The following is a 17,580-nucleotide window of genomic DNA, read 5'->3' as shown; positions in this document are numbered from 1 at the left end:
AAAAAAGAAAAATCATGCTTTGTTCTAATGCCATTAAGGAAATAGATGCATCAAATCCTTATTGATTGCATTACCACTTAATTACAGCAAAGACTCAACTACAAAATTAAGACTGAAATTTCAGCTTTCTAAATCAGCTAATCACTACTAGTGAAATATAAAAATTAGTTTTGTGCTTTTCTCAGGGTTACCAATTGTATTAAACTGATTTTTATCTATAGCTGATAGGAATTCTTGTCTCTCTCTCTCTCTCTCTCTCTCTCTTTTTTTTTTTTGGTAATCAGTATTTTCTCTTGGATTCTGAAGAATCTAAGTTAAGTTATTTCAGAGTGATTTATTTTTTAAACTTCTCAAATTCCCAGCTGAATATACTATATTATTTTACACAAGAAACAAATTAAGCTGTCTTATTGGTGTAGCATGCAAGCCATCAATGTAGAAGAACCATGATTCAGTTTCCCCTCTCCGAGTTTTAGAAGTTAGGCACACAGGTAACGTTTTGTTTCTAGTGAAGGCTAAAACCGTCAATAGCATTACAATATGTACATCTGATTTCCAACATACAGTCCAGCATACAGTCGACCTATATTAGGTTGACTTAGAGCCACTGCATTAATTACTGTGGTGACTGATGTTCACACTACCCTCCTTGGGTCAGTTGTGTGTGTCCTCACCAGGAGTGTTTACACCGACCTAAGAGGGGGAATGGAGAGCCTGGTCTCTCGGTTCTGCTGACAGCTCCCTGCCGGGAGCCTGGCTGCCCTGCTGGGAGGGGAGGAAGCTGCCCGGGGCTCCCAGCTGAGTACGGGGTCCATTCTTGCCCCGGCTCCCAGCATCTACGCAGACACTGCGCCACCCTATCAATACTGATGTAAGCCCAACACCCCTCATTGAGGTGGTTTTATTATGTCGGCATAGCAGGGGAGTTATATCGGGAGGAGGAGTGTTTCAGCATGTATACCTCCACTCTTTTATTGACAGGAGCTGACTTTTGTTGACAAAACTGTGTAGGGTAGTGCTGACTCCTAAAATCCTTTGGTTTCTCTTTATTCAGGAAATTCATTAACTCCTAAAGACAGGGGAGGAGGAAAGCCTGTTGATCTGCAGAGCAATACATTTGGAGAACAAGTTACTGGCAAATAACTTTTCTCCTTCATGACAATACTTACTACTCTTAACGGATCCCAATGAAGCTCTGCAGAAGCAGCGACAATCCTCAGCAGAAAAGCTGAGTGCTAATTAAGAAGAACTGGAGCACTTTCCCAAACTGAGGATCCAATCTGGATTCAGAGTTGATACAATGCTTTGTTAAGTGTGACTGAACTACAGCTAGCAGCACTGTCATCTTCTACAAAGAAGCATGCCAAAGTTGATACTTCTTTAGTACAAGGGGTCTATCATCCCTTAGGAAGTCAGGAGAGGGTTAGTCTGGTTTCTGAAGAAAAGGACCACAGCTGCATGCTTTACTGCAGGGAACTACAAGGGAATAATGTAGGGTTAGCAGCACAAAGAGAATCAGTGGCCTCCAGTCTCCTCCAAAAAGGGAGCAGAAGACATTCCACAGGGGAGGGGAAAGAAATAAAAAGATGCTTCTGGGCTGGGAGCTCTAGTGCTATCAGGCAGGTGAGCTAAGCATAGCTTCTTTTCCCCTCATTTGTGTAATCCTGTTAGAGGGCTTGGCTTGTTTGCCTTAGTCCTTAAAAGGGACAGAATACTGTTTTGGGTTTGATAGTTACTTGTTATAAATAACCACCTTAAGAGTGTTGTCTAGCTTTATTTTGCGGCTCCACATAGGACCCTAAGACATTGAAAATCCAGTAAAGTTATAACAGAGCTGCCCAAAAACCAACAAAACACAATTCACTGACTTCTTGTCCTATTTACTCCTGGGGGAATTCTGCAGAATTCATGTCCCTCGCAGATTTCTTTGCTTCCTTGCAGAAAAATGACTGACAGTGAAGCAAAGGGAAGCTGCAAGAGCAATCACATACCCCTCCCCAACAGTGCAGGCATGTCATTTCGGGCAATGCAGAACCCCCACCCTGCCAAGCCTTATCCCCTGCATCCAGCTCTCCCCAGCCCCACCCAGTGGCTCCTACCCTGCACTGGGCTCAGGTACTAGTCCCAGCTGGGCTGTGGGGGGAGCGCATTTCCCCTGCAGCAGCTGGGGCAGATCCACCTCCAGAAACCTCCCCTGGCTCTGCACCCCATCCCCGCTTCCTGCCCCCGTCACTCCTCAGCTGCGGGAGGAGAGATCACCCCCGTCCACCCAACCCCTGTGTATTCGACCCTGCTGAGCTTCAACCCCTGCACCCAGAACCACCTGAGCGCCCCCCCATCCAGATCTCCCCCTGCACTCAGACCACCCCCCACTGAGCCTCCTGCACTCAAACCACACCTCACCGAGCCCCAATCTGTATGCACCTTGACCACCCTGATGAGCCCCCCACAGCTGGACCCCCACCGCACCGAGCCCCACTCTCTCCAGCACCTGAACACCCCCACACCTCGCTGAGCCCCAACTACCTTCACCTGGACCCCCCTGCAGAATCCCATTGCCCCTGCACCTGGATCTCCCCCCAATGAGCCCCTGTGCATCCAGATCCCTCTCGCACCTGAACCCTCTACTGGGCCACCTGCACCCAGATTGCCGCACATGGATCCCCCCACACCAAGACCCTCCATACAGTAACTCCTCACTTAACACTGTAGTTATGTTCCTGAAAAATACTACTTTAAACAAAACCATGTTACGCGAATCCAATTTCTCCATAAGAATTAATGCGTGTGTGTGTGTGGGGGGGTTGTTTAGGTTCCAGGGAATTTTTTTATATATATATATATACACACACATATACACACACACACACACAAACCGGTGGTGAAAGTAACTTTAAAGGACTTAATGGTCTGAGCAGGGGGTATGGCCTCAACCAGAAGAAGCGAGGCCTTTAAATCATGATTTAAAGAGCCCGGGGAATTAAAGGCCCTGGGGCTCCACGGCTGGGAGTCCCGGACCCTTTAAATCACCGCCAGAGCCCTGCCACCGCTACCCCGGGGCTCTGGCAGTGCTTTAAAGGGCCCGGGGCTTCGGCCACTGCAGGGAGCCCCGGGCCCTTTAAATCGCCAGCCTGGGGAAGCTGGTCTGGTCCGGTCCGGCACGATGTACCGGCTCTTGCCGTACCGGACCGTACTGGCTTACTTGCACCTCTGATACACACACACACACACACACACACACTACAAGTTTTAAACAAACAATTTAATACTGTACACAATAATGATGATTGTGAAGCTTGGTTGAGATTGTGGAGTTAGAGAGTGGGATATTTCCCAGGGAATGCCTGACTGTTAAATGATGAACTAGCACTCTGCTGAACCCTCAAGGGCTAACACGTTGTTAATGTAGCCCCACACTCTATAAGGCAGCAGGAACGGAGGGAGGAGACACAGCATGAGAGTGTGTGTGTGTGAGACACACATTCCCCTTTTAAGTACGCTTACCCCACTCTAAGTACATTGCCTTTTTAAGTACATCAGCAAGTTGAGACAGCAGCTGCTGCCAGTAAACTCCGTCCTCAGCCCTGTCGTGTCCTGCCTCTGCTCTGTGGAGATGAGGTACAGCAGCGGGGAACACCCCGACATTAGCACTCCTCTCGTCCCCGCCCCCCACACAGCAAGCAGGAGGCTCCCAGGAGCAGCTCCAAGGCAGAGGGCAGGAGCAGCACACAGCAATGGGGGGAGGGACAGCTGAACTGCCCAGAAATTTATAGCCTGGCGGGTAGGCTGCTGCACAGGGAACTTAGGGGAGCTGACAGGGGGCTGCCGGTCCACCCCTGGTTCCAAGCCCCCACCGGCTAGCTCCAAAGGGCTGCTCTTTCTGCAAGCAGTGGACAAAGTAGGCGGCTGCCAAACGACATTATAAGGGAGCACTGCGCAACTTTAAACAAGCATGTTCTCTAATTGATCAGTAACGTAACGACGAAACAATTTTAAGCGGGACGCTGTTAAGTGAGGAGTTACTGTACTTGGATCCTGCTGGGCTGAGCCTGCCTGTCCACACCTGCTGCGCCAGGCACAGAAGGGAAGGGCCCCCGACATGTTTCTGGGGCAGGTGGGCGCAGCCTCACCACTGAGTCCGTGTCCGGGGAAGAGGAAGAGAGCACTACAAGGTCATCTTCCATCTCCATGCAGCCAGTGGCCTGCGTTCCTCCACTGCCATGCTGGAGCCTCCACATTTATTTATTGACAAATAAAATTTGCAGAATTTCAAAATATTGTGAATAGAATTTTTATTTTTTTGGTGCAGAATTCCCAAAGGATCACCTAGTCTATGATTGCGAGGATCCAACCACCTGTAGGCTAACTTCTATGCCTAAAAATATCAGCACAAATGGTCCTAAACTGTGAAGAAGTCAGGACTGTCTTGAGGTCCTCTTGCACTTTCAAAACTGCTGCTCTGAAAGAGCTGAAATAGAAGCTAACAATAATATTTGTCAGATGGATAAAAAAGGATTTTCCAGAATGTCTAACTCTAGGACTTCAACTGAGTCTGAGAAACCCCAGAAAAGAATGGTGGTGGTATACCTCAGGAATCTAAGGAGGAGTGCTTCCTTCTGAAAGATGCTCAAGGCAACCCCAGCAACTTTAATCACAGATCTGTTGGTCTAACTTCTCCCCATCTCATCTAGTTTTGAATTAAATGCATCAGTATCCACAGAAATTAAATCATTTTGACATTAACTTTGGAACACAACCTACCTGATATCAACCAAAACTACCTCAAAACCATCACAGTCATTGCTAAAGACTACCTGTAGAATCTGAAATACAAACATCTTTTCACCTGACTTTTAGTGGATAGAAACTTCAGACTCTTTCCCTGCAGAGACAATAGACCCATGCCTGGTAACTGGCACTCCCGAAGTTAGGGCTGCTACCAAAATGGCTTAACTTTATAGACCTCTTATCGAAAAGATATGAAGAGAAAGCTCGACCAGAAAAATCTCTCAGAGGCTCAGATTGTAGGAGAATACCTGAGAAAGGATGTTGAATAAGGAGTTTAAACTAAGGCTGTTGAGAGATTAAAAAGTTAATCACAATTAATGGCGTGATTAAAAAAATTAATCACGATTAATCATGCGATTGTGCTGTTAAATAATAGAATATCATTTATTTAAATATTTTTGGATTTTTTTCTACATTTTCAAATATATTGATTTCAATTACGACACAGAATACAAAGTGTACAGTGCTCACTTTATATTTATTTTTGATAAATATCTGTACTGTAAAAAATAGTATTTTTCAGTTCACCTAATACAAGTACTGTACTGCAATCTCTGTATCATGAAAGTTGAACTTACAAATGTAGAATTACGTACAAAAAAACCTGCATTCAAAAATAAAAATATAAAACTTTAGAGCCTACAAGTCCATTTAGTCCTACTTCAGCCAATCGCTCAGACAAACAAGTTTGTTTACATTTTCAGAAGGTAATGCTGCCCACTTCCTGTTTACAATGTCACCTGAAAGTGAGAACAAGCGTTGGCATGGCACTGTTGTAGCCAGCATGTAGCAAGATATTTATGTGCCAAATGCACTAAAGATTTATATGTTCCTTCATGCTTCAACCACCATTCCAGAGGACATGTGTCCATGCTGATGACAGGTTCTGCTTGATAACAATCCAAAGCAGTGCATACTGTACTTGGATCCTGCCGGGCTGAGCCTGCCTGTCCACACCTGCTGCGCCAGGCACAGAAGGGAAGGGCCCCCGACATGTTTCTGGGGCAGGTGGGCGCAGCCTCACCACTGAGTCCGTGTCCGGGGAAGAGGAAGAGAGCACTACAAGGTCATCTTCCATCTCCATGCAGCCAGTGGCCTGCGTTCCCCCACTGCCATGCTGGAGCCTCCACATTTATTTATTGACAAATAAAATTTGCAGAATTTCAAAATATTGTGAATAGAATTTTTATTTTTTTGGTGCAGAATTCCCAAAGGATCATCAGCATGTTCATTTACATCATCTGAGTCAGATGCCACCAGCAGAAAGTTGATTTTCTTTTTTGGTGGTTCAGGTTCTGCAGTTTCCACATCTCCATGTTGTCTTTTAAGACTTCTGAAAGCATGCTCCATACCTCGTCCCTCTCAGATTTTGGACAGCACTTCAGATTCTTAAACCCTGGGTTGAGTACTGTAGCTATTTTTAGAAATCTCACATTGGTACCTTCTTTACATTTTGTCAAATCTGCTGTGAAAATATTCTTAAAATGAACATGTGCTGGGTCATCATCCCAGACTGCTATAATATGAAATATATGGCAGAATGTGGGTAAAACAGAGCAGGGTACGTACAATTCTCCCAGACGGATTTCAGTCACAAATTTAATTAACGCATTATGTTTTTAACAAGCGTCATCAGCATGGAAGCATGTCCTCTGGAATGGTGGCCGAAGCATGAAGGGGCATACAAATGGTTAATATATCTGGCATGTAAATACCTTGCAATGCCGGCTACAAAAAGTGCCATGTGAATACCTGTTCTCACTTTCAGGTGACATTGTAAATAAGAAGCAGGCAGCAGTATCTCTCGTAAATGTAAATGCTTCTGACATCCCAGGATTTGAAGAAATGCATGCACTAGGCAGGGCTGGACTTGAACCAACCTTTGGATACGACTGACTTACATCTTGGTGACTTACATCTCATGCAAATAAATCCCTTGAACTTTTACACACTTTTTAGAAACTCTGGACAGTGACTCAGGATTCCCTATAATCTGAAGTGCACAGAATCAGAAGTGTAGGACTGAAGAGACCTCAATAGGTCATCTAGTCCAGTCCCCTGCACTCAAGACAGGACTAAGTAGTAACTACTAGACCTTTCCTGACAGGTGTTGGTCTAACCTGCTCTTAAAAACTTCCAATGACGGAGATTCTATGACCTCCATAGGCAATTTGTTCTGGTGTTTAACTACCCTGACAGTTAGGCAGTTCTTCCTAGTGTCCAGCCTAAACCACCCTTGCTGCAATTTAAGCCCATCTCCTCTTGTCCTATCCTCAGAGATTGAGAACAATTTTTCACCCTCCTCCTTGTAACAGTTCAGCTGCTTTACGTCCAGAGGACAAACCCAAAAGTCTTGGATCCTTTGTCTGGTCCTAGGGCCTCCAACTCAGATACTTTAGACTGTAGAAGCAATCCACTCAAATCTCCAGGAGAAAGCTCCTCTCTCCACCAAGCACTCCAATAGGAAGGACTTCATTCCACAGTGGATCTTCTAAAGAAGCCTCAAAGTCATTTTAGTAAACATATCTTGAGCTAACATTTCATGGTGATCTGATTGTTGGAAACTGATATTTTGAAGGAACAAGATCAACAAGCAGTCAACTGTTGCTATACCTGCAATTATAACAAAATCCCACTCAGGACAAAAATGTCCAAGAAAATGTTAATCACCATAAAAACTATTGATTCAATCTGTGTCAACTAATCCTGCATAGTGAAAACAGATTTGTGGTCACAGAACTAAAGCCAGTAGGAAGCGTGGAACTGAGGGAGTAATGGGGTAGGGAACTCTTTTTCTTGGCACTGAATTCTAGGATTATACATGCACCCCTTAACAGTTTTACTGTTCTGAATGATTCTATGGCTTCAGCACAGAACATGTGAGGCCTGGAGTAGTAATCTGACGGAGAACTGCTGGCATCTAACAATTTTTAAGGACAGTGTGGTGTTAATCATAATATCTAAAATAAATCTATTTTTCTATAAAGTATATAAAACTTGATTTGCAGGTATATTTTCTTCTAATGATAAACTGTCCAACTTTAGAAGAAGGTGTTATAGTGTGGGCTAGCTTTGACTGGTTTATTAGGCAAAAAATGAATTGCCCATCCTAGTCAATGTCTGTTTGAGGCAGGTTCTTGGTGCAAGAAAGGAATGAAAAAGATGGAGCAGGAGCAGGGATAGGTCAAAGAAGTCACAGATGGGAAGGAAACTACAGAGGGAGAAGGGAGGGTTGAGAAAGTATCTTAAACTTTTAATTAAGACAAGCTGTACAGAAAAAGGTAGGAAAATATCCTCTGAACAACCCATGTCCATAAAGGGGGATGACTGAAGTAATGCTGACAATGTAGTTACTAAATTAAAATATGGAGTACAAAAACATTCACACCAGACATTTCATACATCCATAATCTCACACAGAGCATTCTTTAATGTACTTACATCATCACCAGAGAAATACTGGTCTATGATTTCAAATGCTAGTTTATAGATGTCCTCATTCTCATGCTGTTGCAAGGCTTCAATTTTCTCTAAACCTGGCCAAATGACAGCAGGAATAAAAGTGTTCAACAGGTTAAAATGAAGTCTGTTAGTAGCTACTTTGGATTAGCATTTTAGACATAAGAAAATACTGCTTTTACCTACATTAGTACCTCAAGACAAACTGGACAACAAGGATGGTCACGATGGAGCCTAGTTTACAAACATGACCCAGAATGTTCTTTCAAAGTTGCCATCTTCATCTTTGAGACAGAGGTGTGGCTTGTGGAATCTACAGATCTCAGCACAGCTCGTTTCCATGGGCCACACACTTTAATGATGACTCAGACTCAAACCTGTTCTTAAAAGCCTCCAGGGCTGCTGCAATGCCATTCCCTTTTATGTAAGTTAGGTGAAACACTCAATTAAGCAAAGTTTCTGCATTTCTGTATCCTTTGTCCCATACAGACACTGTACATCTTGGCATGCTAAAAGTGGTTCCACATTAGAGTAGCATACCAAGAGTAAAATGCAAACAAGGTGACAATAACATAGCTACAGTAGTTTAAAATCATAACTTCAGTTTGGAGCAAGAAATTTATGTACATGGGGAAAACTTTTTTAAAGACATTCATTTATCTCTAACTTGCTTCTGAAAAATTAACTTGCCATCTTATCTAAATTGCTGGTGTGTGATTTAACAGGGACTTGCTACCTCCAGCCCAACTTCTCTTCCTACTTTATTCTGCAGGGAAGTCAAAATACTGACATTCATTCCCACTGCAATGAAGTGATGCAAAATCATGAGTTTTATTGCAGGATAAAGCACAGGCAGAAGTTGGGTAGAAATATTGCTCTTTAAAACAAATCTGAAAAAGATACAGAAAGCTACTACTGAAATACACTGGTCTGTGGAAGTATGTCGTCACCCCACCCTGCCACCAAGTGTCCTCCAATGTGAAAATCCCTCTAAATAAGTTTCACTAAATAGAAAAAAGCCACAATGGCTACAAGGTAATGTATTTTTTCCCTTTCTGACAGTTTCATCCACTTATTCAAATACCACATAAAGCCCAACTGCTGGTGTTATGTGGTATGTGTCAATGGCCGTAAGTCAGGAGTTCTTACAACACATTTTTTGGTGGCCTCAGTTCAGCCAACTCCTCTTGCCACTGCCCTGGGACTAAAGGCCTGAGCCCCGCCACCCCCAGAAAAGTGGGTCAAGAATTCAGTGGTTGCCTGCAAAGTCCCGGGATCCTCTGGTGCCATGAACACCAGCCCCATGTGTCTCCAGAGACGCTGCCCAGATCCCCTGAGGAGACTGCAGTGGAGTGTTCTGATCCCATTGGCAGTGCCAGCAACAGCTGGGCACTGCACGGAGCGACTGCTGCTTTGCCTCCTCCCACCAAATCACTGCCTAGGACGTTGGTGTGGCAGCAAAAAAATCTGGTGGGGGTCACATGTGGTCACGGTGGCCACATTTTAGAAACACTGCCTTAAGTACTGCATTGGCTCTGAAGAAGGAAGACCAAGTGATCCATAGCAAATAAAAGTTTTAAAAAGCCTAACAAATAAAATCTTACCTCCACATTCTTCTATAATTTCAGCTATTGTGCTAGCCTCATCACCAGCCATTATCAGAATGTTTTTCAGCCCATCCAGGACCACCTGGACCACCTGAGAGTCTTTTACTGACAGTAAATTACAGAATGGTGGGATTACGTTCTGTTGTACAAGATATTCAACCTAAATATGGGGAAAACGCCTTGAGAATTATACACAATTAATCTTACAATACACTACATTTTAACAACTTGAAAAGTCAGCCACACGCACCTGATCCTTTCTTCCACTTATCGTCAAGTTGCTAATTGCCCACGCAGCTTCCTTTTGTGTTCCAAAGTCCCCCTGAAGGGTAAAATTGATAGTTCATTAAAAATAGCAAGCATACATCTGTAAAGCTTATTAACTCAGATATTCCCTGTGTCAGATTTATAAAAAGATGATGACAAACTTGCGTAACTGACAGCTTGACTGACCTTAGCCAGCTGGTGTATGATCATAGGGATTAGTCCAGCATCTATTACAGCTTGAACTTGTTGCTGGTTTCCTGCTGTGATATTGGAAAGGAACCAAACTGCTTCCTACAACCAGACAAAATGAGAAACCACCTTTCTTTAGAAATAATTTAAGTCTTTATACATGGCTAAAAAGCATTACATATGAATTGCAATGACACAAAAATAAAGCATTAAATAAGTCCAGCAATTCTTCATCAATCTGTTCCACCATGTGTTCCTTGTCTGAGAAACACTTATTACCTGAAAAAAATCAGGGCTGGTCTTCACTACAGGGAGACTGATGATGCTGCAATCGATGCAGCTGGGGTAGATTTAGCAGGTCTAGTGAAGACCCACTAAATTGACAGCAGAGCGCTCTCTGGTCTACGCCATTACTCCACCGCTCTTGTTTAAAGAGCAAGGGAAGTTGACCGGAGAGCGTCTCCCATCAATGCAGCGCAGTGAAGACACCAGGTAAATTGACCTACGCTACGTTGACTCCAGCTATGTTATGACTTAGGTCCTCGTAGTGAAGACAAGCCCTCAGAGGCATTCAGCGAGCTCTAGAGTAAATCTGGCTTCTGTGACTGCATTTTCAATTTGGCAAACTATATAGGCCAGGGGTTCTCAAACTGGGGGTGGGGACCCCTCAGGGGGTCACAAGGTTATTATGCAGTGGGTCACGAGCTGTCAGCCTCCACCACAAACCCCACTTTGCCTCCAGCATTTTTAATGGTGTTAAATATATAAAAAAGTGTTTTTAATTTATAAGGGGGGAGGGTAGCACTCAGATAGTTGAAAATGAAATAATCAATATTTAGTCAGTGGTAGTCTTCTGCACTGGGACAAAAAAGACCTGGGTTCAGTTCCTATTTCCATTGTCTTCTTGGACCATGGAGTGGTGTTGATGCAATTCATTCAAGGCCCTCCCACTGGGCAGACAGGTAATCCTCATGTTGCTCAGTTATCTTTTCCAGGTGATTCAGCAGTAGAACCAAGTCTCAAGGAAATCACACAGTTCTTGGTTAAAAGAAAGGGCTATATGGGAAGAGTTCTCAAGAACTCCAATAGCAGATTCAGAGAACACTACTAGACGGGCCTTTTGTAAAAGGAAAAATAATTCAAAGCTCAAAATAATGAGCTCATATGGTTCCGTCCTGGGAGCAGCTGTATCCTGAGCCTCACTCTCTTCAGGGTTACTATCTGCCAAATGTAGACTGTTGGGTTTTTGTTTTTTTTTTTTTAAGCAGGGGGTTAAGGCCACCTTTAAATAAAGCCAGAAATAAACCCCACTCCCTGTCATGACATCCTGGGGTTCCTTCCTGGGAGCAGCAAGAAATAGGTAGGATACAGTCCAGTAACTGCAGCTATATGTCAGAGAGAACGCCTTCAGGGCTCCTAGCAACTGGCAGGGGCCAGGGGGAGCAGAGGGCAGTCACAAGGGGACCTCCCCTGCAGATAACACTGGGGAGGGTGTAAGTGTATGTATCATGAAAGATAGGAAGCTTTTTCTCCATTCACCTGTCTTTTTGGTGGAAGGGGAATCAGAGTAGGGTTAGGCAGGGCTTACTGAGCACAAACCGCCCCACCCACACCTAAACATACATAAGTAACCATAGCAGAGGAAAGGCTCTGATTATTTCCTCCCATTAACTCCCAAACTTCTCCACTTCTTGCACACACAACAGGGAAGCTCACTGACATAAAGCTGGCAGGAGAGAGGAAAGGAAGCACAGGCTGTCTTTCCCCTTCTCTTCCAAGCAGAGGAATCCATGTCCGCCTGAAAACACCAAAGGTGGTGACAGATAAAAGGAAACTGGGCAGAAGGCCATAGGTCTTTTCTCCTCCGGGTGGTGCTTCACATGAGTGCTCTGCTATATGGAGTGAAGAAGCTGGAGTGAGCTTGCCTGTCCCAGTGGGAGGGAATGGATTTCAGAACCCCAGTGATCGTTCCCATAAAGAAGGTAGTTTGCATAGTGAGTAACCTCAAACAAGCAATGCTTGATCGCAGGGACTAACTGCTCCCATCCTAGCAAAGGCACTTTCTCCATTCCCCATGAGGACTATTTAAGCCAAAGGTGGGCAAACTACAGTCAGCGGGCCACATCCTGCGCGGCCCCTGAGCTCCTGGCCTTGGAGGCTAGCCCCTGGTCCCTCCCCTGCTGTTCCGCCTCCCCCCCAACCTCAGCGTGCTGCCAGTGTAGTGTATTAAACTGCTCCGCATAGAAATGTGCTACTGGTAGCAGTTACAAAAAGAGCAATTTACTACACTACACCGGTACAACGCTCTGGGCGGCGCAACTGTAGCGCTGCCAGCCACCGGTGCTCTGTACTGCGCAGTAAGGGGGGTTAGATAGAAGGCAGGGGAGTTTGGGGTGGTGGTCAGAGGGCGTGGGGGTGTGGATAGAGTTGGGGCAGTCAGAGGACAGGGAATGGGGGGGGTAGAATGGGGCAGGGGTCCGGGGAAGGGGTAGTCAGGAAGGAGGGGGGGTTGGATGGGATGGTCAGGGGACAGGGATTCTGGGGGCAGTCAGGGGACAGGGAGCGGGGATGTGTGTAGAAGGGACAGGGATCCTGGGGGGGCTGTCAGGGAACGGGGGGGTTGGATGGGGCAGGAGTACTGGGGCCGGGAGGAGGGGCAGGAGGTGAGAAGCAAGGGCGGGGCAGATAGGGGGCAGGGGCACAGCCACCCCTAATTGGCTCTCCACACAATTGCCGAAACCTGATGTGGTCAGGCCAAAAAGTTTGCCTGCCCCTGATTTAAGCAATATGGAGAAGTTTCAACGGTAGGCATTAATGGTCAACATTTAGGGTTCCCTCTGCTCTACACATCCTGCAGTGGAAGCTGGTAGGATGCCAGTTGCTGCCAAAAGCCTCAGGATGCCCCTCAGATGCCGCAGTAGAGGGTATGATTTATTCCTGGTATAAAAATGGGGCTTCTAGAAGGCATTTAGCTCTCTTCTCCCTTTAAAAAAAATCCCTCTACCTCCGTCTCCTCCCCCACAAAAAAGGAAAACCCCATCTTCCCTTTAAAATGACACTTATATTGGGCAATTACTAACAATGGCCTTCCCTTTCTTCAAATGAGGCTCAGGAAACCATCTTAGCAGAACTAACAGATATGCTACTTATAAACGGTAACTATCTTTAAATTGCCAAAATTAAGCATAGGTAAAAACTTTCGAGAGGGCCAAAACTGAGAAGGTGGCAGAGCAAATATCATAGTGCTGGATGAGTGATACGCTAGTAATTATAATATTTTGAAGGGCACATTTGTTCTTCCTGTGGGCTCAACTGAAAGTAATAATACTTATTTATGAATATTAACTGCAATGCAGATGGCTCACAATTCTCATATAGTGATACAAAGTACTGTATTTCAATGCTAAGATTACACTTAGGATAGATATCTTTAGATCATAAGCTCCTTGAAACAGATAGGATGTACAATAGGGTACTGGAGCCAATGTGCGTGTCCCTGTACGCCTGTTACAGCCCTTGGGCCCTTACACCTAGGAGCAGTAGTTTCAGGTCACATGCTTGTTCCTAGTCATGTGTCATAGAAGAAACTGGATAAAAGGCTTCCTGCCTCTTAAGCAGAAGAGCAAATGGGAGGGACCCAGCATCTCCCAAGGAGCTAGGAGATGCCTTTCCATTTGCCAGGCAGAAGGCCTGGGAGGGGGCCACAAACAGTGAATAAGAGCACACAACAGGAAGCCTCTATTGAGGAGGGCTGTGAAGCTCTAGAGATATCTTTTTATCTTCAGCCCCATTGGGAAGTAAATCCATTTTGGGTTGCTTTACATTTGTTTCTAAATTAATAAAGAAAGCCCTGAAAAAGGATCTAGATCTGTGCAGCTGGTTTGAGTGGGTTTTAATTTTCCTCAGTTGATGGCTCAGACCACCAGATCACAGAGTCTTATAAAATCTGTGCACACCTCTGGCACTATATAAGTAAGTCTGCCAGGAGTGAAAACTGAAAAAGCGTGTAGGTTTCAATATTGCTTTCGCTTTTGGTCTGAAGCAAAGGAGTTCCAACCGCTTCTCTCCTACATGTACTCACCTTTGGTATTCATATGCTGTAAAATTTTACAGAAGTAACATTTTTATGTGAAAAGACAATATTTTCCACTCTTATTAAAGTAGTCACTTTAAGTGGGACTGCCAATCATATCTCCAATAGAATAGTTTGTGGCAACTATGCAGACATGGTTATTAATGGAAGGCTTTAAACGGTTTTAAACTGTTCCCTAAAGTTAAAAAGAATAAAATAAATAAAAAGTAGTTGGGAATTCTGCTTGCCACGTGCTACAAAAGGAGAGATATTTTGTTTTGTTAACCTAAAAGGTGAACCTAGAAACAAAACAAAAATGAAAATAAAACCAAAATATACCTTATTTATCTTCTCTTTTGGATGCGTCAGGAGATTTGGGAAGTGAGAGAGAACGTCACAGTTGAGAACAACTTGTGTTTGTTCATCAGTACCAGTTACTATGTTGCCAACTGCTCTCAGCGCTGCTGTCTACATTTGAAGAAAAAAAAGTAATAAGACATTACTGCATGCATTGTAACTTCTTGTGGTAAAACAAGGATCACTAAAAAAACCATGACAGTGTCCTTTTAAGCCAGTCATTTCCCAAAATATAATTTAGCATTGTATCTTCAAAACCATGCTCAGCAATATGCTGAGTGTGTGCATGGTGGAGTTCTTGCACCACCTCTCCGCAAAGTGAAAAAGCAGAGTACAAATATTTTCTTGAGTGAAAAAGTCAAGGAGAGTGCAAGATTACAAAGTTATTAAAAGAAAGATTAAGGAACTTAAAACTGGAAGAGAAGAAGGTGACTGAGAAGACCAATTAATTCTGAGGTCTGATTTGAGTTACATTCAATGTTCCCATGCTTTTTCTGTATCTCCCCAGACAGCTATTCAATTCAGATCTGTGCTAGAGTAACATTACAAGAACTCCGCATTTTCCCCTTCCTACTAAGTACTGACTCTCAAATTGCTCTCAGTAGGGTCTCTCTTTATTCATTAGTCAAATAATTAATGTTTTACAACTGACAATATATTAAAAATATATATTTTTTTTAAGTAAACTGGTTTAAAAGACTTCAGGACAGCCAAAGGAAGAAAGAAACATGACAAGTATATAGATACTGCAAAAAGATCCTATTTTGCACCATGGCTTCATAGTACTAAACTTTTAAAAGTAAAAATCTTATCTTAAATATCCTCTAATTTCATCATATTTTTGAGATGGCTAAACTAGATTGGTTTCCCTACCTTCTACATGGAAATACCAATTCTCCTTACTAAAGAGGATTATAGCATCTGAGTTTATTTTGGCACTCAGAGATCCCAAAATAACCATTCTTATCTCCAGGATTAGATATCAGCATATACAGCACCCACTTTTCTTCCTATACCCAAAGTATTACATGCACCAAATAACAGCGGATTAAAATTCAGGAAAACTTGAAGGTTTTCCGCCCTTGCTAGAACAATGGCTACAAACAGTCTCAAAGTTAAATAGACTGGAAAAAAAATGACCCTTTAGGTAATCTATTTCTGATGCCCTACTAAATAATTTATCAAACCTTTGTAGTGTAGGGATGGTTCATTATATATTCTTTATGGTAAGTTAATGTATAAATACTATGTGTCATATATCATATATACCTAATATGTTCAAGTTTTACTTTTATTTTCCTAAGTTCTCATCAACTTGAAGTTTTTTCTACCATAGAATATTTATAAGACTTAATTATGTGGCTATCTGAAGATCTGCTTTGTTATAATTTAATATAATTTAATATTTTTAACAATTTTTTTAAAAAATTAAAAAAGATATCTGGGATTTGAAAGCTCAAAAGAAGAATCAACAAAAGTACGAGAGCAGGAGAACTGATAAGGAGCCAAGAGCCTCAGGACATCATTGAACAAAACAGACTGAAAATTTAAGGATAAGGCAAGAGTAAAAAAGATTAGACTGGAGAAAAATGCATTACAGATTATAGAAGACAAAACATAAAAACACTGATTGATTAAAAATATTTTGGTACCACAAGTCTCACTATACTTTGAAAAAGGAATGTGAAGTTAACGACCACTCAATGGAAGACACTTTAATGGGTATCATTCTTGCACAACTTGTACTCATTTTTTTTTACACAGGGGTCACACCAAGAGATTGTACATATGGAAGACTATGGAAATTATATTAAAAATATCCACATATTAGAAAATAATTTAATCTGAAGAGTTTCCTACAACTAAACTAGGGCTTGATAGACCTTTCAACAAGACCTTAGTGACCTGCACAGACCTATATCTATACCAAAAACCTTGGATTAATGTATCAGGGCCCAATCCCCCAACATCACTTCTCACCCTCACTACATCCCCAATTCACTACTTACCATCACCTCCTCCCACTTTAGGTTTGTGTAGTGTAGACATGGCAATTTGTATTAGCTAGCAGGGGTTGACCTTTGGAGAGGAAGCCTTGGACTGACCCCTACCAATAAACACATTAAAATACAAGTTTCCCCATCTACACAAGGATAGTAACACATTTCGAAAACATACCTTTTTTCCTAGTAGGGACACTGCCTTTGGGATCCTTTTTTAAATCTAATTAACTAACATGATTGTAAATGCTAGTCTCATCACTCAAACAAAAGTTTTTTTTCCCCAGGACACATGGCACATAACTTACTAAAAGTATTATTCAATGCCATCTAGAAAACAAAAAACAGACTTACTTGAACTTTAACCTCCTGATGGCTCAGAAGGGGAACTAGAAAAGGTACAACGCCTGAATCAATGACCATCTGTATCTGTTCATTACCACCATCTGTTAGGTAGGACAAAGCCCAAACAGTGTCCACAAGAATCTGCAGAAAGCAGAAAAGAACAGACAGCTTAGACACTGAGTGTAAGACTGCATCTGAATTGTGTGATCAACACTCCACAAGTCTTTTTTAAAAAAAAGTATGCAATTTAGCAATAGGGAGAGCTCAGAAATGCTACCAGGAGAAAGAGTTAGCTAGAATGTTATGATGGCAACTACAATGGTGAATTAGATGCTCATTTGTTCCACCAACAGTTCAAATGTGTCACATGTTCTCTTCACAAACTTTGAGGGGGGGGAGGTTAATTTAAAAAAAACGAAACACTTTTTGGGTACAGTTGGGCCTGGTCAGTATTTCAATGAAAGACAATCAAGGAAAACCTAGGTGATGAAGTAGC

At 43.0% G+C, this 17,580-nt stretch overlaps 1 protein-coding gene and 1 long non-coding RNA gene across 4 annotated transcripts in view; both read right to left on the bottom strand.

The window, feature by feature from the left end:
- Positions 1-17,580, bottom strand: part of KPNA3 (karyopherin subunit alpha 3) — an 84,906-nt gene that overhangs the window by 2,889 nt on the left and 64,437 nt on the right. For all 3 annotated transcript variants that reach the window (XM_038392032.2, XM_038392023.2, XM_043504492.1), the window contains 6 exons: positions 17,094-17,225; positions 14,722-14,850; positions 10,308-10,412; positions 10,105-10,176; positions 9,852-10,014; positions 8,230-8,324 (listed from right to left, as the gene is read on the bottom strand). In XM_038392032.2, the coding sequence (XP_038247960.1) occupies positions 8,230-8,324; positions 9,852-10,014; positions 10,105-10,176; positions 10,308-10,412; positions 14,722-14,850; positions 17,094-17,225 (696 nt within the window). The remainder of the gene's footprint in view (positions 1-8,229; positions 8,325-9,851; positions 10,015-10,104; positions 10,177-10,307; positions 10,413-14,721; positions 14,851-17,093; positions 17,226-17,580) is intronic.
- Positions 203-6,228, bottom strand: LOC122457943. Its single transcript, XR_006277722.1, has 2 exons — positions 5,746-6,228; positions 203-4,063 (listed from the first exon to the last, which is right to left on the bottom strand). It is a non-coding gene; the product is annotated as an uncharacterized LOC122457943 (long non-coding RNA).

This window comes from Dermochelys coriacea, chromosome 1, assembly GCF_009764565.3.
Source record: "Dermochelys coriacea isolate rDerCor1 chromosome 1, rDerCor1.pri.v4, whole genome shotgun sequence".
NCBI lineage: Eukaryota > Metazoa > Chordata > Testudines > Dermochelyidae > Dermochelys > Dermochelys coriacea.
Note: the sequence above shows the minus strand (reverse complement) of the source record. Positions and strands in the feature narration are given on the sequence as shown.